The sequence below is a fragment of the Anabrus simplex genome, chromosome 12 (genome assembly GCF_040414725.1).
Source record: "Anabrus simplex isolate iqAnaSimp1 chromosome 12, ASM4041472v1, whole genome shotgun sequence".
Classification (NCBI taxonomy): domain Eukaryota; kingdom Metazoa; phylum Arthropoda; class Insecta; order Orthoptera; family Tettigoniidae; genus Anabrus; species Anabrus simplex.
Genome location: NC_090276.1, coordinates 99,830,794 through 99,852,783, shown reverse-complemented (window position 1 = coordinate 99,852,783; position 21,990 = coordinate 99,830,794). Strand labels below are relative to the sequence as shown.

The 21,990-nt window shown below is 40.5% G+C and overlaps 1 protein-coding gene across 3 annotated transcripts in view; it reads left to right on the top strand.

Moving 5' to 3' along the window:
- The first annotated feature begins 2,158 nt into the window (after positions 1 to 2,158).
- LOC136884087 (5-formyltetrahydrofolate cyclo-ligase) overlaps positions 2,159 to 21,990 on the top strand; it is a 108,442-nt gene continuing 88,610 nt past the window's right edge. The window contains exons 1-2 of one of the 3 annotated variants that reach the window (XM_067156115.2): positions 2,159 to 2,274; positions 20,017 to 20,142. In XM_067156115.2, coding sequence (XP_067012216.2) covers positions 20,023 to 20,142 — 120 coding nt within the window. In that variant the 5' untranslated portion in view covers positions 2,159 to 2,274; positions 20,017 to 20,022. Of the gene's footprint in view, positions 2,275 to 4,143; positions 4,195 to 20,013; positions 20,143 to 21,990 lie in introns of those variants that run through there. The other 2 variants (XM_067156116.2, XM_068229786.1) reach the window with 2 other exon arrangements.

Below are 21,990 nucleotides of genomic sequence, written 5' to 3'. Positions count from 1 at the left end.
CGATTCCCAGCTCTGCCACGAAATTTGAAAAGTGGTACGAGGGCTGGAACGGTGTTCACTCAGCCTCGGGAGGTCAACTGAGTAGAGGTGGGTTGGATTACCATGTCAGCCATCCTCGAAGTGTTTTTCCGTGGTTTCCCATTTCTCCTCCAGGCAAATGCCGGGTTGGTACCTAACTTAAGGCCACGGCCGCTTCCTTCCCTCTTCCTTGTCTATCCCTTCCAATCTTACCATCCCCTCACAAGGTCCCAGTTCAGCATAGCAGGTGAGGCCGCCTGGGCGAGTTACTGTTCATTCTCCACAGTTGTATCCCCGGACCCAGAGTCTGAAGCTCCAGGACACTGCCCGTGAGGCGGTAGAGGTGGGATCCCTCGTTGAGTCCGAGGGAAAAACCAACCCTGGAGGGTAAACAGAGAAAGAAAGAAAGAAAGAAAGAAAGAAAGAAAGAATATTAATAATAATAATAATAATAATAATAATAATAATAATAATAATAACTACTTTTACGACTTTCGGAGAAGCCGAAGTGTTCGGATTTAGTCCCGCGGGAATTCTTTTACGTGCTAGAAAAATGTATCGACACGAGGGTGAGATATTTGAGCACCTTCAAATACCACCGGACTGAGCCAGGATCGAACCTGCCAAGTTGGGGTGAGCAGAAAAAAAAAATAATAGTTGCCATGACTCATGCCCCGATCTTCTATTTGTAATCTTTAGTGAATTGTGGTTTTAAAACGAATGTGCCTTGAATGGGACAAAGAACTAATACTGTGGCTCTTTGTTACTGGTAACGAAAACCAACAAATGCAAGCTGCATTTTGTGAATCTTGATTTTCTAAAAGCAACACAAATTACTGTCAAATTCTTTCTCACGTTTCATACTTGTTCATAGATGGCATAATTTGAACAAAATATAAGTAGAGGGCGTTGGTTAATATGTTATATTCTGGTTTCCTCTGTCATTGTTTACTGTGTCTGTAAAAACTGCTTGTGTTTCTGCAAGGAATCTTAAATTAACCAAAGATCAAAGTGTTTTGATATAATTATGTTTTATGGGTGAGGTCAGTAGCGGACAAAACATTACATTTTTATTCTATTTGAGCCGACTGAAACTAGGAATGATTTTTAAAAAGCAATTTGTGCACGCCCTGATGTCTTATCAACTAACTCTTTCCTTTTTATTATTAACAACATGATTAGCGGAAATACACACTAAATGTCGTTCATCACGGCATGTAGTAGAGACTTTGTATGTGCTGTGAGGAAGGGTAGGTCATGAACATCACTCGCTTACTACGCGCATTCAGTGTCTGTTAGTTTCTTAGTGTAGTCAAACACTAAATGATTTTAATTGTATAATGACGCCCCTCCCACAAACCCGGGTACTGACTGTTGTCTGTGCATATTTTTGCCCCCGCACTTGTAACCCCTAATCGCCGCTACTGGCTGAGTCCAGCAGCCATGCAGGCTGTGATGTGAAGTATTGATGGAGGGACAACTCACACTCTGGGGAACTCGCGGTCGTTTCATAGGCTCTGAGTCACTTGTCGGCTCCAAATTCCACACTGTTGTCTCTCGGAAACGATTCCTTTTAGAATTTCATTTATTGAAAGACATGTTTGTGATCGTTTGATTTTCCCAAAGGGTCGACCAAGCGAGCTTTGATAGAAGAGATGAAAATGGACACCTTGACACAAAGAGGTGGAAACAAAGGCAGACTCAACTAAGGGGCCCGTGGTCGCCAACCTACGCTCCCGTGTGGAGATTTGTGTCCATCCTTCTTTGCTGAAATTTTATTCAATTTCTGCCCCAATTATATTATAGACTAAATGTTCGCAAGCAGCACTTAACCTCAACTTCTTCTGAGGCCATCGGCTTTAAATGTCGTGAGACTTAATTCCGTTGTTTTGCCCCTGCTACAACCTTATTCAGTGCACGAGCATGAGTAACCGACAGTTCATCTGATCATGGTTGTCATAAACGTTAGTCAACTACCAATGCAAAATATCGCTATCTTCCGTTAATCCCTTGGGGCTTCTCTTCAGTAGTATTGTATTGTACTGATAAGAGAGAAAGTAATGATGTCAGAGATCCCTCATGATGAGGCAAGTTTGATTGACCTTGGTGATTGGCGGCAGTAGGCAGTCCATTGGCGTCACGGAAGGTTATCTGTTTGTGGTTTCTTGACTGACCAGTAGATGGGGACACAGTACCACAGAATACAAACACGAGGGAATTCGCAGTTGAAGGCAGCACGTGTTATTGGCAGTGCAGGTAAGTTTGAACAAGTCCTTTAGAAGGGAAGTTTCGTTTCCCTGCACATCAATGTTGCTGGGTTAGAGTTCTTTCTGCTATGTTAGATTTTGATGGGACTTCCTTCGATGTTTTCTTAATTATATTTCGTGGCAGTACGATAACTACGGTAGGTTACTGTAGATTTAACACAGTGGGGAAAGAACAACGTAAACAAGTGTCTATGAGATCAAGTGTGGTCTTAACATCGCAGTATATCTGGACGTACGCATAAGTGGGAATTCCCGGAGTCCCCTGAAAGCAAGATAGCGTTGCAAATTATTTCTTCCTGGCGTTTCCAAAGCTAAAATCCCTCACCTTGTGATTTCTTATACGCGCTTTGAGGGTTATTGTTTTCTGCCGCATGTGGGGCGTTAAACTTGCGTGGCATCATCGTTGGTGACCCCAGTTCGAATTCCGATCAAGGCAAATGCGATTTATGAAATGTAAAGTTACCTCCCTGTTGTTCAGATTCCTTGTTGGACTGGAAGTTCCATTACTATGATCATTATACGCCTAATTACTACCGTGTAAAGCTAGAAATATTCTACCTCTTGGAGATCTTATATCGAAAGGTGACAATAATCGTACCGGTATGGCCTCAGCTATGTTGATTTGACGTGTCAAATTCGACGTTCCATTTTGCTGTACGGTGGGTTTTATTTATTTATTTATTTATTTATTTATTTATTTATTTATTTATTTGCTATTTGTTTTACGTTGGACCGATAGAGACAGGTCTTACGGCGACGTTGGGACTGGAGGGGATAGGGGGATACAGCTTGGTGTGAAAGTGGGGACAGTTCTTGCGGCACTGGGTTTCGAACCCTCCATGCCCTCAGTGTGTGAACGAACTGATTGTGTAAGTTTTAGTTACCGTAACCTTTAATTGGTGACGTGCGGAAATGCAATATTTTTGTTTCCGGGCTTCGCTAAATATCACACTTCACACAGTGCTTCGTTCTATATGTACTTTCACGGATTCTTGCATTGGGGACAATGTTGTGACTTGGCGTTCGGATGTTTCTTGCGGGTTCATTTGAAGCCCATTTGAACCGGTTTTTTCCGCAAAAGTACCTCCGAGTTCCTGTCTCGTCTTCGCCAGCATCGTTATTCCCCAATAAATCACTATCACTAGTTCCTAATGTCCTCCTCGAACTCAGGGCTTAATCGCCACGATGGATCAGCCAGTTGAAACATTTTACTCAACATGCATTAGTCTCGTAACAAGTCTGTCAGTCCAAGCAAAGAAACAAACCCCGTGGCTCGGGCCTTGGCCTACCAAGCGGCCGCTGTTCACGCATGGTCAGCGCGACGAATCCTGCCAGTTTTCTAGACCGGGGATATTTTTCATACGGCTTGTTTCAAAGATACGGAGCTAACCAAGGCCATTGAATATTCCCGGCTGAGGGTATGAAGTACAGTACTATGTTGGTAACATAAACAAGAGCTCCCTACAAGCTTTAATTCCAGACACTCATATTACCAATTAAAGGTTTATTTTGTTGGGTAAACACCTTTCACATATCGACATCGTACGACATGAAGTGTCAAAAATCAGACCTCTGTCGGGTTCGACCCGAAGGCCGACAGTCTACAACTGATCCACCGACGGAGCTATTGCATGAGGATTATAGTACCAAGTCAGCGGCGTTGTCACACTCTTCCGAACAAAAGCATTTCTCTGCATTCATTTGAACTAGAAATGATTCTTTTCTTTTCGTTCCCATGAGTGTAGGGAGTGACATATCGCCGTGTCGTTATCCCTAGACGCGTCCCGTGCGTAACAGATTAATTTGATTGTGTCGCATTATTCTATTTATCGGAATATAATTCATCATTGTACTGTAGGCTGCATGCATTAGTATGACTAGTGAAACGAATTTCATCATCTGCAAGCGGGTGAGTCAGAATAATAATAATAATAATAATAATAATAATAATAATAATAATAATAATAATAATAATAATAATGTGATGTACTTTGTGGCCTCACATCTTTCTGGTTGATGCTGATGTGACCTCAAAAGCTACTGGAGCAGACTCTTTGGACCTTCTTGTTTTCAGATCAGTTATTATATTTTTTACTAGATTTTATAGTTTTGAAATTATTGAAGGTGGTCTTATGTCATTGGGACACACACACACACACACACACACACACACACACACACACAGATTTTTACCCAGGGACCCAATACTGGAACGAAATGATGCAAGTATTCTACGACTAAAAAAGAAGAAAGCGTGTATTGTCGGTGAACGAGAGACTTTATTATAACTAGCAGCACCAAAACAACCGCCACACCGTTCGCACTGAATCTCCGACCGCGATAAGAACAGTTTGCTTACTTTTGATGCGGTGTGGCGACGTATGGGTTATGATTCCACCTTGCAGGGAGTGCTTCATTAAACTGCTTCCTACAGAACCGTTTTAAGATAAGAGCTTATTTAAAAAAAGGAGCTAAAGAAATTTTTAAGGCATAGACCTTTTGTAATATTATATAACGGTGCCGTAGTGGTTAGCGTGATTAGCTGCCACCCCCGGACGTCCGGGTTCGATTCCCGGCTCTGCCACGAAATTTGAAAAGTGGTATGAGGGTTGGAATGGAGTCCACTCAGCCTCGGGAGGTCAACTGAGTAGAGGTGGGTTCGAATTCCACCTCAGCCATCCTGGATGTGGTTTTCCGTGGTTTCCCACTTCTCCTCCAGGCGAATGCCGGGATGGTACCTAACTTAAGGCTACGGCCGCTTCCTTCCCTCTTCCTTGCCTATCCGTTCCAATCTTCCCATCCCTCCACAAGGCCCCTGTTCAGCATAGGAGGTGAGGCCGCCCAGTTGTATCCCCCGACCAAGAGTCTGATCCCTCACTGAGTCCGAGGGAAAAACTGAACCTGTAGGGTAAACAGATGATGATGATGATATAACTGTAGGCTATACAAAGTATTTTATGAAAGTAGTATGACGAAAGACATTACAATTTTCATAAGTAACACGCAGTTTGGTGCATCTTACATCGACGTCGCGCTTGTCTGCAAACGTTTCGGGCCCCTAGACAACTTGCACCAGCTCTTCTATATTTCTATTTTGAACACTAAAGACTAAATAAACAGAAACCTAAAATTCGCGAATAACTTCATAGATAAAATGGCGCAACAACGACCTGGGTAGCCTACTAATACGAAACTTTGATGACCTTGTATATGATTTCACCACATCCAATTGTTGAAAAGTCCGTTTATAATGTTAGTTTTCGTACGAAGAAACGTATGGGTGGTAACGACTGAATTACAAAGTTATTTCATATCCACAAATGGAATTACTTGAAATGGCTTAATTGGTGAGTACATTATTATTATTATTATTATTATTATTATTATTATTATTCCAAGAACTGAATATTAAGAAACGTTACTCGATTACTCACGTAAGTTGAGCTGTTTGATTGGAAAGAAAAGTTGTTTTCTCCCAAACTGCTTACTTCTGCCATCACCGATCATCTTTAGGAACACCTCACCACCACATGAACTGCTGTGTGATGTTGGTCAGTCACTAGGCATATAGGCCTATTGTACTTAGTTCCTTGGAACCGCCAACAGCTGTGTGGTATTGGATGGGCCCGCTATTTAATGAATTTAAATAGATTATTTGTGCTGTGTTAATACACAAGTTATTCATTGCTATGCTGATCATTAATTCATTGTTTAGATATGCATGTTCATATGTGCGCGGGTTGCTATGTGGAGATAAGTGATTTCAATGACTTAAAAAAGATATTTGGAAAGTTTATTGACCTTTTGCAAAAGCACTTTGTAATAACTAGGCAAAGGAAATGTGCAGACTGTTGGCATAATAGCAAGTTAAGTATTTGACTAGGAAACAAATTATTTTTATGGTGCTCTGTTCCTCTCCATTAAGTTACCTTGCATGTCGCACAATTTTGGATATAATTACGTGTTATCGTGGGGGCCATCCAGTGCTGCGATAAAATGTGTGACGGAAGTGTAACCATAGCGACCGTGCAGGCTGTGATGTAAGGTACTGATGGATGATGAGACAATATTACCTAGCGACCGTGCAGGCTGTGATGTAAGGTACTGATGGATGATGAGACAATGTTACCTAGCAACCGTGCAGGCTGTGATGTAAGGTACTGATGGATGGATGGTGAGACAATATTACCTAGCAACCGTGCAGGCTGTGATGTAAGGTACTGATGGATGGAGAGACAATGTTACCTAGCAACCGTGCAGGCTGTGATATAAGGTACTGATGGATGACGAGACAATGTTACCTAGCAACCGTGCAGGCTGTGATGTAAGGTACTGATGGATGACGAGACAATGTTACCTAGCAACCGTGCAGGCTGTGATGTAAGGTACTGATGGATGGATGGTGAGACAATATTACCTAGCAACCGTGCAGGCTGTGATGTAAGGTACTGATGGATGGAGAGACAATGTTACCTAGCAACCGTGCAGGCTGTGATATAAGGTACTGATGGATGACGAGACAATGTTACCTAGCAACCGTGCAGGCTGTGATGTAAGGTACTGATGGATGACGAGACAATGTTACCTAGCAACCGTGCAGGCTGTGATGTAAGGTACTGATGGATGACGAGACAATGTTACCTAGCAACCGTGCAGGCTGTGATGTAAGGTACTGATGGATGACGAGACAATGTTACCTAGCAACCGTGCAGGCTATATTGTAAGGTATGGATGGATGGAGAGACAATGTTACCTAGCAACCGTGCAGGCTGTGATGTAAGGTACTGATGGATGACGAGACAATGTTACCTAGCAACCGTGCAGGCTGTGATGTAAGGTACTGATGGATGACGAGACAATGTTACCTAGCAACTGTGCAGGCTGTGATGTAAGGTACTGATGGATGATGAGACAATGTTACCTAGCAACCGTGCAGGCTGTGATGTGAGATACTGATGGATGGAGAGACAATGTTACCTAGCAACCGTGCAGGCTGTGATGTGAGGTACTGATGGATGGAGAGACAATGTTACCTAGCAACCATCCAGGCTGTGATGTAAGGTACTGATGGATGGATGGAGAGACAATGTTACCTAGCAACCGTGCAGGCTGTGATGTGAGGTACTGATGGATGGTCAGACAGTGTTACCTAGCAACCGTGCAGGCTATGTCTAAAGCTGCGTTTACACTAGCGAAACTCCCTCGCGAAAGTAGCTCGGGCGAAACTTACTCGCTTCGAGTGAAATTTCGCGCTTCCCAAAACAGAGCGCAATTCAGAGCGAAAAATAGCGCGAGTGGGGCGAGCCGCCTTCGACAAGCCTGAAAACTTCAGTTCTGGTTTTGCAGCCAACATGGAAACTTGTCTTGTCCCTCCAGCCGCTGCAGCTGCGTTTTCCATCATATGAATGTTATTTTTGATCAAGAAAGGGAAGAAGAAAATCAGTTTTTGTACGAAATTGAAGTATTGCATTTTTTCGTGCCGGTCAGCGTACGTTCTTCACAATAACCCAAGAATGCTTCAAAATAGGTACCGGTTGGTTCAAAAGAAAAGTAATGAAATTACACACTTTTGCATTATAAACCAATAGTAATTGCTTACCTGATCCAGTAGCGCTTTCATCTTCCCTCTCACTGTAGAAATAGGAAAGTTTAGTTGAGAACTAATTTCCTTTCACGCATCTTCTCTTTTATTGATTTTCGGATTCCACATAAAATCTCGATTTTTGTAGAGCTTGATGAGCTGCAAGCACTGTTCTTGATTCATCCCTCGCGCAACTATGGGGACCACGTTTACACTGCACGAAATTAGATGAACGAAACCGTTTGATGCGCGGACAAAAACCGACTGAGCTCCAGCTCGCAGCAAGGACCCTCACTCCACAATTACTCAGGGGTGAGGGAGCGTCTACACTAGGCGCAATTCCCTCGCGAAATTATTTTGCGAGGAAATTGCGCTCAGTGTAAACGCAGCTTAACGTCTGCTTGCCTTCTGAATTTAGCAGCCATTGATGGATGGTCATGACTGAGAGACATATTTGAGATCTTTTGATTTTTGCAAAGAGAAAAGTGTTTTGTGTTTTATTTTTTAAAACATAGGTTATACTTTTTTAGGTGCATGTATCCAAGCATTTTTTAGAATCTGTTTATTGTCAGGATGTGTCGTTAAACTGAGAGTAAAGCTTCGGTACTCTTCCTGCAGTAGTAAGGTAGACGCACCATGCCATAGCAACACATTCTGTGTTCAACAGTGGACAAAACTGGAGTGAATTCCTTGCCGTGCACACAGAGACCATTGTTCTGGAATGGTTAGGTTGAGAGGATAGTCAACATTTGTACGGAAACTAAAGGAGTTCTGCTGAGACTGCAAAGCGATGTACAGACCTCTAGTTTCTCCCGGGCAAGACATACTCCCATGACAAAACCATTGGTCTGGATTGGTTAGATCCAATGATTGACAAAATTATTCATCTGGGCAGATCACATGTGCCTGGGAAGAAAAGAGGTGAAAAAGTGACAGGAGCACATTCTATAGTCGATGGTGTTGAGAATTTTAATTAGGCTATTGAAGTAAGAAATTGATTCCATTTTACCTGTGTATGTATATATTACGATTGTTAGACAATGAACTACCATTCACAGGGCTGTAGTCGAGGGTGCCCTCTGGTTAGCCTGACTCCACTCATTAGAGTATGCCTTGAGATTTCTTGCCTACATCTTCTATTTTGTCTTCTTTCCTTTTGAATTTCTCTATTATGTCATAGAGTTTTGACTGTCAACCTACGCTCATAATCGTGAACATTGAAAGTTCATGTACATCTCCAGCCTTATGTTCCTACATTCAAATGCCTCACCAGTTCACTGATTTAAGCCTGAGAAACCACTGTACTGCAACATACACCAATTCAAGATTTTGTCCCAGTGTGATCGCAAATGAAAAAAAGGCACCTTGGATTGTTTTTTAGCAAATAGCTTGAAGTAGGTCCTGTAGAAAACTACTGTGATTAAGCAAATTAAGATTTTCAAACTAGTGCAATAAAATATGGATGTTTTCTTTGTCATCATAAAATATCTTGTATATGCCTGATTTATGCCAAATTGAGGAAAGTTTGTTGTAGCTATCTGTGATCCATTAATCATAAATGTCAGGGTATTCTTGCATCTGGGATTTGTCATGCCCTGTCTTAGAGTATAGCCGACCCTGTGAGAATTTTGGGACTACAGCACTGTGTGTAATAATATTCTTCATCAGCATTGTGTCAGGTTTAGGAAGGACTTTTTATTGTGCCACAGTTGTTTATGACGTCTCGATGCATTGAATTGGGAGAATGACGTAACACTAACATCAGCCATTGTCGGTCTCTGTTGGTACCGGTGATCATAGTTGTAATGTTCTTCATACTTGTGGAGCTTCATAAAATTTGCTGATTATTTTTCTGTCAAAGACAAAAGTCTCTAATTCCCCCTCAGGCAAGACCAATCGAGTGCACAACTCATGAGGATGTTTTCTTCATAGTGACTTTATTTGCTCACACGATCATCTTTACTATGGTGATGGATGATATAATACAGACCATTGGGGAATGAAGTTCTCAGCCCAAAAGAGTGAATTGCTGGTAACGACATGAAACAAATACCAAATATACAATGGCATGAGATTAGGAGGGAAGCAGTTGAAAAGTGCTGAAAGTTTAAACAAGAGTGGACAGAGTAAGAAATGAGAGAGTTCGGGAAATGGTAAATGAGGTACCTCTAGGACATGTTAAGAGAATGGGAGAAGAGAGGGTAACAAAAAAGATGTTAGAAATGGATATGAAGAGAAGGAGACCTAGAGGAAGACCAAGGGATAGTTGGCTGAAAGGTGCAAAGAAGAGGAGGGAACTGGACGACAGTGAGAGAAGAGAAGTGGTGAATGTAGATGCAGACCCAGCCTGTGGTTGAAAACTGCTCCAGATGATGATCATGATGATGATGATCGCCATCTGTTGCCTAAACATTCCAAGGTGTGTGTATAGATCTGCACACATGCTGGGTAGTGACAAAACATATCTAACATGTCAAGCAAAGAGCCTCTCAAAGGGATCATTGTCCTTCAGCAAAGGAGTTATTATTATTTGGTTTTTGTTAATAAAATCTCTTCAGTTGTGATGCATAAGCCCACACACCGATTTATGGGAATCAATTCAAATTTATTAGAGAACAATGGAATGATCACTGGTGAAAATTTGGGCAAAATAGTGACAAAAATGTGTATAAATTTCAAAACGAAACTGTGGTTTGCATTAGGAGCCTATAAGTTACAAGACTTTGGTTAAATGATGCCACAGACAGCAATTTGTGAACATGAAGGGAAAGAGTAAAGTGATTGTTACAACAGGTACACCTTCAGTGATGAAATCAAAGTGGTAGATAACTTCTCTTTGCTGGGTTCAACCCACAATCAATAATGGCTCAAACAGTTCAGAGCACTTGGTGATCAGATTTTGCATGCACCTTTCCAGATATCTCTTTGAGGTAGTTATTACAAGGTTACAGTTATCGCAGTCTGCATCAGTCATGCTTGGAATGGTGGAAGGAACTCTAAGACGAGGACGGTTGGCATTGTGATTCATAGACGTCATCAAACGTGCCATGAATACGTCCTTGAAATATCTGAAAGGCCTTGTAGACAACAGAAGCATCTGGAGACAGTCGCCAGGAGTTGATGTCGACTTGGTGGCCCCTAGTCAAGTCATGCCAATAGGAATATAAGCTCATAAAAAGGAAAACAGAATAGGATGAACATAATGACTGGCAATGTAGGAAGAGGAGATGAGGACAGGCATGAAAACACAAACTTCACATTTCATCTCTTCAAATAAATGTTCTCGTCCTTGAATGTTTGTCCTTCTCTTCTCTTCGCCTATCCTATTACTTGTATCTCTCCGCTGTATAACTTGTTTGTTCCTTTACATATATTTTATTTAGTGAATACTGTAGACTTTAGTGCTGGGAGTGTCCGAGGACATTGATGACCTTCACACTGAGGTGAGAGATGGTGATGATAATGAGGTGGAGAGAGGCTGCTGACACATGGCCCATTCTTGTCAAATAACACCAATCGAGGAATTGCCATCAGCAGTGTCATATGCCCTTTGTTGACAGGTGAGGTCTGGGATTGAATCCAGGCTTTTGGAATGCAATCTAGTGATTATAAATTGTATACCGCCAGCTCTCCTACCCTGCTGGCAAACATTCTAACAGTGACATTTTCAATCAATCAATCAATCAATCAATCAATCAATCAATCAATCAATCAATCAATCAATACTGATCTGCATTTAGGGCAGTCGCCAAGGTGGCAGATTCCCTATCTGTTGTTTCCATACCCTTTTCTTAAATGATTTCAAAGAAACTGGAAATGTATTGAACACCTCCCTTGCTAAGTTATTCCAATCCCTAACTTCCCTTCCTGTAAATGAATATTTGCCCCAATTTGTCCTCTTGAATTCCAACTTTATCTTCATATTGTGATCTTTTAAAGACGCCACTCAAACTTATTCATCTACTAATGTCATTCCACGCCATCTCTCTGCTGACAGCTCGGAACATACCACTTAGGTAGTCTGAATATTTTTCTCCACCAGTGGGACTCGAACTGCCTTATCACTTGACGATCACAGGCACCAGGTGGGCTTTTTGCTTTCCATGACTTATGTTTAAGTTAGATATTCAATTCACATTATCAACACAGTTTGTAACTCTCGACTTACCATAATCGGATCAACCGCATTACAGCTTAACCGCGATATCAAAAACGCTAAAAATACACAACTTACATCAATACAGAATTACAAAGGGTCGTACCAGGATGATGCTCTAAATCACCAAAAGACTTGTTTTGAGAAACTTGAGAAGCAAAATAAAGAAAAATTGTTTCTCAGTACAAAAGCAGAAAACCATGACTAATTATTTTCAGAAACAGTAAAGTTTGTGGGTAGTCTGAATATGCCTTATTAGTTTCAACGAAAAGTACTGTGCTAAGTGTTACTTTTACTGCGAAGTTAATACAGTAGTACCATTTATTATCATTTTAACTGTACTTTCAGTACGCCTGTTCTATTTTTCACTTTTTGTACATTAACCGGGATTTTACTTGTCTGGGAAGCCTTAACCGTACATTATCCCGGTTAATCAAGAGTTGAGTGTATCTCATTTCAGTTCCAACTGTCGGACTCTTCAGTGCGCCTAATCTAGCTTATAAACCACCTAAAAGAGAAAACATCTATTTATTTACTCAAAGTTTGTTTCACCGGGCGAGTTGGCCATGCGGTTAGGGGCGCACAGTTGTGAACTTGCATCCGAGAGACAGTGGGTCCGAACCCCACTGTCGGCAGCCCTGAAGATGGTTTTCCATTTTCACCCCAGGCAAATGTTGGTGCTGTGTCGTAATTAAGGCCACGGCCACTTCCTTCCCGCTCCCAGCCCTTTCCCCTCTAGAGCTATCTGTGTTGGCGTGACGTAAAACAAATATATAAAAGTTAATTTAAGCATAATGAAGAGCCTAACAGTTATAAATGATCACAATAGGACAAACAAATTGGTTCCATGTAGAAAGAACACTTCAGCAAGGATGTGTAGTATGCCCTCTACTCTTCATCACAATCATCCACAACAGTATACAACAACAACAACAACAACAACAACAACAAAAACGGAAGCAAAGAGGCAAAGTCTTTGTAGATCACATAGTAATATAGAGAGAAGATGATTTTTATATTTATAATTTTTTTATAAGTTGCTTTACGTCGCACCGACACAGATAGATCTTATGCCGACGATGGGATGGGAAAGGGCTAGGAGTGGGAAGGAAGCGGCCGTGGCCTTAATTAAGACACCGCACCAACATTTGCCTGGGGTAAAAATGGAAAACCATCTTCAGGGCTGCTGACAGTGGGGTTAGAACCCACTATCTCCTGGATGCAAGTTCGCAGCTGCGCGCCCCTAACCGCACGACCAACTCGCCCAGTGTGAGATGAAATTGAAGTACAAGAAGAAGTTACTGTATGGAGTCAGGATCCCCCAGTGGGTGGGGGCGGTAGAATAACACCCACAGTATCCCCTGTCTGCCATAAGAGGCAACTAAAAAGGGCTCCAAGGGCTCTTAACTTCGGAGCGTGGGTTGGCAACCACGGGGCCCTCAGCTGAGTCCTGGCATTACTTACACTTACTTGTGCCAGGCTCCTCACTTTCATCTATCCTCCAACTTCCCTTCTTCAACTCTTGTTGTTTTTCCACCCGACGGTCCTAGAGCACTCGAGGCCTAGGGAGTCTTTCATTTTGACGCCCTTTGTGGCCCTTGTCTTCCTTTGGCCGATACCTTCATTTTTCAAAGGGGTTGGACCCCTTTAGTTTTTTTCCCTCTCTGATTAGTAATAATAAATAATTAAAAATCATATGGCCTCAGCTACAGTGTTCAGGCATTTCGATCTGACATCATCTGGTTGTCTGCTCGTCAATTTCGACGTTCCGTTTTACTAGATGACAGACAGAGTAAACCGAAACTCTCTTGGGCATTTATAGCTGAGATTTAATTAATTTTGTCAGGTAAACACCAAATGTGTCACTAGAGATCTTTTACATCCAACATCGTACGACATCGAATGTCCAATTGACTTTTCTCCGCCCTTCAAAAATCCAATTACCCACCATCTTGGGATCCACAGGCCGATACTCTACCACTGATCCACAGAGGCAGCTTCTCTGATTAGAAGATGGTTGTACTTCCTCTTAAAACGATAATCACCACCATGGAATTAAAGTAAGTGTGGAGAAGAGTAAGACAGTAGTGATGATGAGAGGTGATAGAGAGGGAAGAAGGAATATTTTTAAGTAAATGCAAGATAATTAGAACTTGTGAAAAGCTTCAAATATTTGGGAAGTATTGCAAAGAAAATCCAACAATCCAATGGGTTTTACCAATGTGTGAGAGGTACAGTGTGGAACTGGGACATCCCAGAGAAATGCAAGAATTTTCTGTATCCAATGTATTACAGAATAATTTTGACATATGCAGTGGGCACATGGACAACAACCAAACATTATGAAAGCAGAATGCAAACAGCCGACATGAAATTCCTTAGATGAATAACTGGGAAGACACAAGGGATGAAATCAGAAACATAGAAATCAGAGAGAGAATTGTAATTGTTAAACTTCAAGACAAGGTAGAGACCAGTAAGCTGAAATGGTAAGGACATGTAATGAGAATGGAAAAGGATGGAGTTGTAATGTCAGTATTTATCGAGAAAATAATAGGAGAAAGACAACGGTGAAGGCCCAGAAAGAGGTGGACAGATACGGTGAAGGAAAGAGGAGTAAATTAGAAGAAATATTGGAGGAAGGAAGGGAGTCCTGGAGAAATAGAAAACTGTGGAGGTCCTTGATTCACAACCCGACCCAGAAGACTTGAAATGGGAAATGAAGAAGGAGACCCAATTCAGCCTTAAATCAGGTCATATTAATAACTGTGTGTGATGTTTTTATATGAATAGTCATTAAACCTACAAAACATTTCTTCCATTTCCTATTGTAGTTTTATGTTTTCTAAATACATTTTTTTCAATTTTATGATGTTCATTTAAAAATAATTATTTTCTAGTAATGTTTATGGTCTGATCATTTATATTGTTAACTAATTGTCTGAGACAAAGCATCATACTGAGAGGGTAGAACATGGATTAAATTAAAAGCAATTACGAATTATCGACCAGCAGATTTATTAAGGCTCCAAGAACCTCGTTAACTTAATTAGGGTTTTCCATTTCTTTCAACAATGGCATCCTTGTATCTTCTACTGTTTGCATACAGAATTAGGAAACTGTTCTGTTATACCAACAGATCATAAGAATTTTCAAGTGTTGTGCCATTGGTTATGGCATCATACACAACAATTAACCTGGTTCAAGTGAGATAGGGTCATCTTCCCTAACCTTCACTTGAGTAATTCTTGTCTACAATATCTACATCATTTGATGGCCAGGCAGGCATCAATTTTTGAAAATGAGACATAGCTCTCATAGTGCATTGGCACTGCTGGTGGCTTCAAGTAGCCTATGCAGTGGCCTCCACGGTATGCACTAGCCTTGCGTCTTGGGTGGTGTGCTAAGTCCCAACTGACGAGCCTAACTGAGCACACGAGGGCGAAACGCAGGCAACCAAGAATGAGTTAGTTGGAAAATTTATAATGTCCAATAACAAACCATTATATTGGTATTATAAATTTACTCATTCGGGACAAATATTTTAGGTTCCCTATGGGAATCAATATCTACATCATTTGATGGCCAGGCAGGCATCAATTTTTGAAAATGAGACATAGCTCTCATAGTGCATTGGCACTGCTGGTGGCTTCAAGTAGCCTATGCAGTGGCCTCCACGGTATGCACTAGCCTTGCGTCTTGGGTGGTGTGCTAAGTCCCAACTGACGAGCCTAACTTAGCACACGAGGGCGAAACGCAGGCAACCAAGAATGAGTTAGCTGGAAAATTTATAATGTCCAATAACGGACCATTATATTGGTATTATTAATTCTTGTCTGGCGCATCCATGTTGCGGGGGTAGGTATCCTCCACATCAGTAGGCTGGTGTGAAGGAGAGCTAAGTTCAGGCAGGGACCAGTCTCATGGTGTATAACATGGAACCCATGACCAGAGTTACGGGTGAAGACCTTAACAACATCTTAGGCAGAGAAGACCTCCGGGATGGCGAGGATGGTGAATGAGGCAACCCATCTTCTCTGGAGAAAATTAGAAGAGGAAACCACTGCCTTGTGGAAAACTGGGATCTTGAAAGGCTAAGGGAGTAAACCCCAAAAGAAAATCCTCAGATGCTTTAGGCCTAGCAGGTCAGCAGATGAGTACATTTGTACTTGCTTTCAACTACAATACAAGCCTCGGATTGTTTAAAAATAGAAATGGATTTGACAAGTCTCTGACTATAGTTACACAGTATGATGGTAATCCTGATGTTCGTGCAAGTGTTAGATCAGAGAACAAAACCCCATTTAGAAAAATAAATATTTTAACAATGAAGGGGAAGGAAAATGAATTGATTGACCTAAAGGAGAGACGAAAACTCGACATCCTGGGATTAAGTGAAGTAAAATGGAAAGGTAAAGGAATGAAGAAACCAGTTTACACCTTGTTCTGGATGGGTAACAATAAAGAGAAAAGAAATGGAGTGGGATTTGTAGTGAATCAGAATGTCGAACCAATAGCTGAAGTGGAGTATGTAAATGAAAGAATTGTAATAATGCATATACATGTAAACAAGGAACTATTGAAGATAGTACAGGTGTATGCTCCACAGACAGGATGTAACGTGGAAGAAAAATATGATTTACTCAATGAACTGGAAACACATAGTGTTAGAGATGGCATCATGATAATGGGAGATCTGAATGCCATTGTGGGAACTGATAGAATGGGATATGAGAATGTTCTGGGCCCACATGGGTATGACAATAGAAATGAAGATGGAAATAAACTGTTGGACTTTTGTATCAGAAATAACCTGATAATAAAGAACACATGCTGTATGAAGAGGAATAGCCATAAGATCAGCCGATATAGATGGAATGGACAGTATGGAACACTCATCAATTTTATAATAACATACCGAGAATGGGGAAGATACGTCATGAATACGAAGATAATGCCTAGTGAAAGTATAGAAGGTGACCATAGATTATTGATTGTGGAATTAAAACAAGTAAAATTCCCTAAAATTGTATTGAAGAAGAAACCAAGGATCAGGATTTGGGAATTGGAGGAGGAGGATAAAAGAATGGCATTCCAAGATTGTATAAAAAGGAAATTACCTAACACAGAAATACAAAGTGGATAAGAAGATTGGGACAATTTACGACAGACATTTGTGGAAGCAGCAATTGAGGTATGTGGGAAAACAAAAGCAAAGGTTAAGGGAAAGGAGACACAGTGGTGGACAGACAAAATAAAAACAGAAATAAAAGAAAGGAACAAGGTGAAGAAAGAAATGGATAAGGAAAAGCAAAATACGTATCAGAGAGGTGAGAATAAGATAGAAAGGTTACATGTGTAATACAAAAGATTGAAACTACAAGTAAAGAGGAAGAAAAGGAGAAATGCTGGGGAGAGTTTACCAACAAAACTGAGCAAGATAGTCAAGGAAATCATAAACTATTATACAGAGTAATAAAATTGAAAAGAATAAATCAAGAAAAAATCAAGGCATTAGAGAGGAAAGATGGATCCATAGTACATGATGTAAAGGGTCTTCAGAAGGTGATGGCAAAGTATTTTGAAAAACTTTATAATGAGGATGACTGCTCAGAGGAAGAAGGAGATAAGAAAATGGAAATAATAAATGAAGAAAAAGAGAACCCGATAACATGGTTGGAACTTGAAAGGGCAGTGAAAGCAGTGAACAAGGTAAAGCAAGTGGAAAAGACAAATTCATGCTGATATGATTAAGGCTGCAGGAAGCATTGGACTACAGTGGCTACACAGAGCCTTCAGTGCCATATGGAAGGATGAAAGGAGACCTGAAGACTGGCAATAAGGAAGCATTGTACCACGGTTCACAAAAGGAAATAGGAAGAATTGTGAAAATTATAGAGGTAAACCCTATTATTACATAGGCTAAAAGTAATGGAGAAAGTCATAGACTGAGGGATATAATAAAAACACAGTTAGAGGAAGAACAATATGGCTTTAGACCAAATAGATCAACAATAGACTTGATATTTACAGTGTGAACAATAATGGAAAGGAACAAGGAAATCATCTTTGTATATTTGGATTTGGAAATAGCTTATGATACAACTAAGAGAAAACAAGTATAGGAATGCCTACCGAAAAGTAATGTATCAAAATCATTGATTAACAAGATAAAAATGTTGTATCACGAGAGTAAAAGCAGTGTACAAGTGGGGAGTGGTGACTCTGAAACATTTTATACAAAAAAAGTTCTCAAGCAAGGAGTTGCACTGTCACCATTATTGTTTATTATATTGATGGATGAAATCACAAAACATGTAATACAGAGTATCAGTAGTGATGAAGTTAATGCTTTGGTATTTTCAGATGATGTGGTGATTTGGGGAAAGGGAGAAAAGGAAGTACAAAGGAGAGTGGACATTTGGAATGAAAATCTGAAGGAGTTTGGAATGGTAATTAGTAAAAAGAAAACTGTATAATCATGCACTGTGGAAAAGAGAAAAAGAGAAGCCAAGTGAACATAGACGGAGAATGGTTAGAGAATGTAGAACAGTTTACTTAGCTGGGTAGCATTACCAATGGAAGTAATGAAATCAACCCTGAAGTTAATAACAGAGTAAGTAAAGGTACCATACAACATTTTATCATCAGGTCAGAGAGCTTTTATGGGATGACAAAGTATACAAGAGAACAAAATTAACAGTATATAAACAGTTTTTCATACCAGTTGTAACATACGGACTAGAAATGCTGGTAACTGATAAGAGACAAGATAGTAAGATCCAAGCAGCAGAAAGGAAATTTTTAAGAACATCGGTTAAAAAGACAAGAAGAGATTGAATTCAAAATATTAAAATCAGAGAAGAGCTAAATATAGAACCATTAGTACAGAACATACAGAAAGCAAGACTGAGATGATTCGGACATGTAAAAGAATGGGAAAGGAACGGGTAGCAAGAAGAGAATTGAAAAGAGAAGTGAAGGGAAAGAGACCAGCTGGAAGACCAAGAAGAAGGTGGATGGATCAGATTTGGAAGGACATTAGAGAAGCTGGATTGGATGTGGCGGAAGTAATGGAGCAGGAAAAGTGGAAGGACAGAAAGGAGTGGAGGAGGCTTGTTAACCACACCTGGGCGACTGGAGTGGGATATTGATGATGATGATGTGTTGTATCCTCAAGACAGTGACTCATTTGAGTGGATATTGAATATTGGATTAGAACTGTTTTCAAGTGTTATGCTATCTATTTTTGTGATATGTATGTGTTTTATGGCTGATGATGGCCAAAACTAGGACTGATTACCTCATTTGTCTACAATGGCTTGTGTTACGTTCAGTGGCTGCTGATAGAAGAGTATTCATTTACAGTACATGAAATATCATTGGAATTAGCTTCGATCTGTTCCTTTTCAGATTCAGTTAAATTTATGTTTGTAAAATATCAGTGCCTACTGTATTTGAATTAACTCGAAAATATCTTAAGTTGTTTCATTTCTGTTAAACATTAAATTAACTGTATGGCCTATTTACACTGCATTTCAATGTCTTTTAGTGGAGAAAAAAAAAGAAAGATTTGTGTGAAATGATTAACTGAATTCTATAAATGTCTGTACAAGAACCATCCTAATTCGTTAGTGTGTTTACAAGTGAAAATGGTAAACAAGTTATCTTCTGTGTTTCTTTGTTTATATTTGTTTCTAATTTGTGAGTTATAACACAATTTTTTTATCTGAAAATATTAACAGTTGATTTCTCTGTTTTATATTTTTGAGGTTAGGAGTTTATTCCAGAGAACTCATCCTTCCTCAATATGAATTGATATTACTTTGTTTCTTTCTTGTGCTGAACTGGTATCTGTCTTCTTGATGTTGCTACTGTATTATTTTGTTAATTGCTACAAGTTCCTTTTATACTAGACAAATCTCAAGAAATGTTACTCTCAGATGTTGTCAGCATAGTCGAAAGTCTCCTAAAACAGTTTTGTGTTGCAGCAGATCATCATGACGGACAAGAGCACCATTATGGCGCAAAAAGCAGCTCTACGTAAACAGCTGAACAACATTCTCAATTCTCTGACAACTGATGATATTACGAGGCAATCAGACATTGTCTTGGAGAAAGTAAGTAAAAGGACCTAATATCACATGATATTGTACTCTCATTCCTCTACTAGCACTGACGACCAGGTTGTGATATGGGCTTTCGTGCTTATCGCATGTCAAGAAAACGTTTTGCAGAGAACTTTGCTCTGCCTCTTCAGAAGAAAATCTCGACTGTTCACGAGAAAGGCTTCTACAGTAATGAGTGTTTCAATTTAAGAATGCATTACTGCTGGAGCTGTAGTGGTATTCTCATTAGTCACCAGGTGGCTCTCTGTATGCTGGCATAGCGCTCCCAGCGAGAGCTGACGACAACGTTAAGCTCCTCACACCGTGTGTGCGTGAGAAGTAACCTGGAGGTCATAGACGAATCAGGGGCGAACGTGGTAGAAAAAATAGAAACTAATAAAATAAAATAACAAAAGACACCAGGATAAAATAGAACAAAGCTGAAAAATGGAAAGAAAGTATGTGGAGAGGATGATAATGATGTGTGACGGTGTGGGAAGTGGCGGGAGGGTATAACCCGTGTATACATGTTATGACATTAACACACAGCTTGGAATGAACCAACTGGTGGTAATGAACGTACAAGTTTGGAAAACAGCAAAACAAAATAACAATATAGAAAGGACAGGGAAGAGAACTACCTACGTAAATCCTTAATGGCTGGCAACCAGGTATTACTTAATTGATAGCCAGTGTCCCTGTTGAAACTGTTAGGATTTTTACGTATTTCCATAGCTTCCCATATAATCCTAGATCTGTAATGTTTAGTAAGGTAAGAGTTCAAACATCTTGGAATACAACATCACGACCCCACAATAGGGCATGCTCAGCTATTGCTGACTTGTCTGGTTGGTTGAAATGAATATTTCTTTGGTTTTCCTTGGTGTGAGTCCCAATGGACCAGCATGTTTGGCCAATCTATACCTTGCTGCAAGTACACAGTATTTTGTACCCTCCAGGGTGTAATAGTATCCTTGCTTTTACCTAACTGTGAGCAATTCTGGTGACGGTGCCAAAGACGGTTTTTATATTGTGCGTGCGGAGGACCTTGGCATTTCTGTATGTGTTGTGAATGTAACGCAGGTAGGCAGTTCCCTGCACTCCTTCTTTCTGTGAACATTGCTTAGTTGTCCCTCTGGGATGCAGGGCTTTATGAATCTGTACATCGCTGTAGCCATTACCGTTGAACGTGACTTCGAGCGTGTCCATCTCCTCCTGGATATTTGATGGTTCACAAATTCGTGTCCCTCTCCTGGTGGGTGTCATGAGTATGCCCTGTTTTTGTGCTGGATGGTGGTGAGTATCTGCACGCAGACAGCGATTTTTGTAGGTAGGCTTACCATAGAGAGTATGTCCTAAGGAGCCGTCCAGTTTCTTTCTTACTAGAACATCCAAGAAAAGAAGACATCCATCCGACTCCATCTCCATAGTGAATTTAATTGAAATATGTTGGTGATTTAAGTGATTTAAAAATACATCAAGTTTCTCAGGACCTTCTGTACGTATCAAAAATGTGTCATCAACATATTGTAGGTCTGATGGGCACTGAAGCAACAGCCTCCCTCTCAAAATGTTCCATAAAGAAATTAGCCACTCCTGGTGAGAGTGGACTTCCCATAGCCACTGCATCCGTCTGTTCATAAAATGTCCACCCCACAAGAAACAGCTCGAAGTCATGCAGTGGTAAAACAGCTTAGTATTTTCCTCAGGAAACAGATGCTCAATGAGAGACATGACTAAGTCAGTCAGCAGTTTAGTGAACAAGGACTCCACATCGAAACTCACCAGAAGTGCATTATGGTTGACAACTTATTGACGAAATTCAGAGACTCCCTAATGTCTGATTTAGTCTGTCCTATA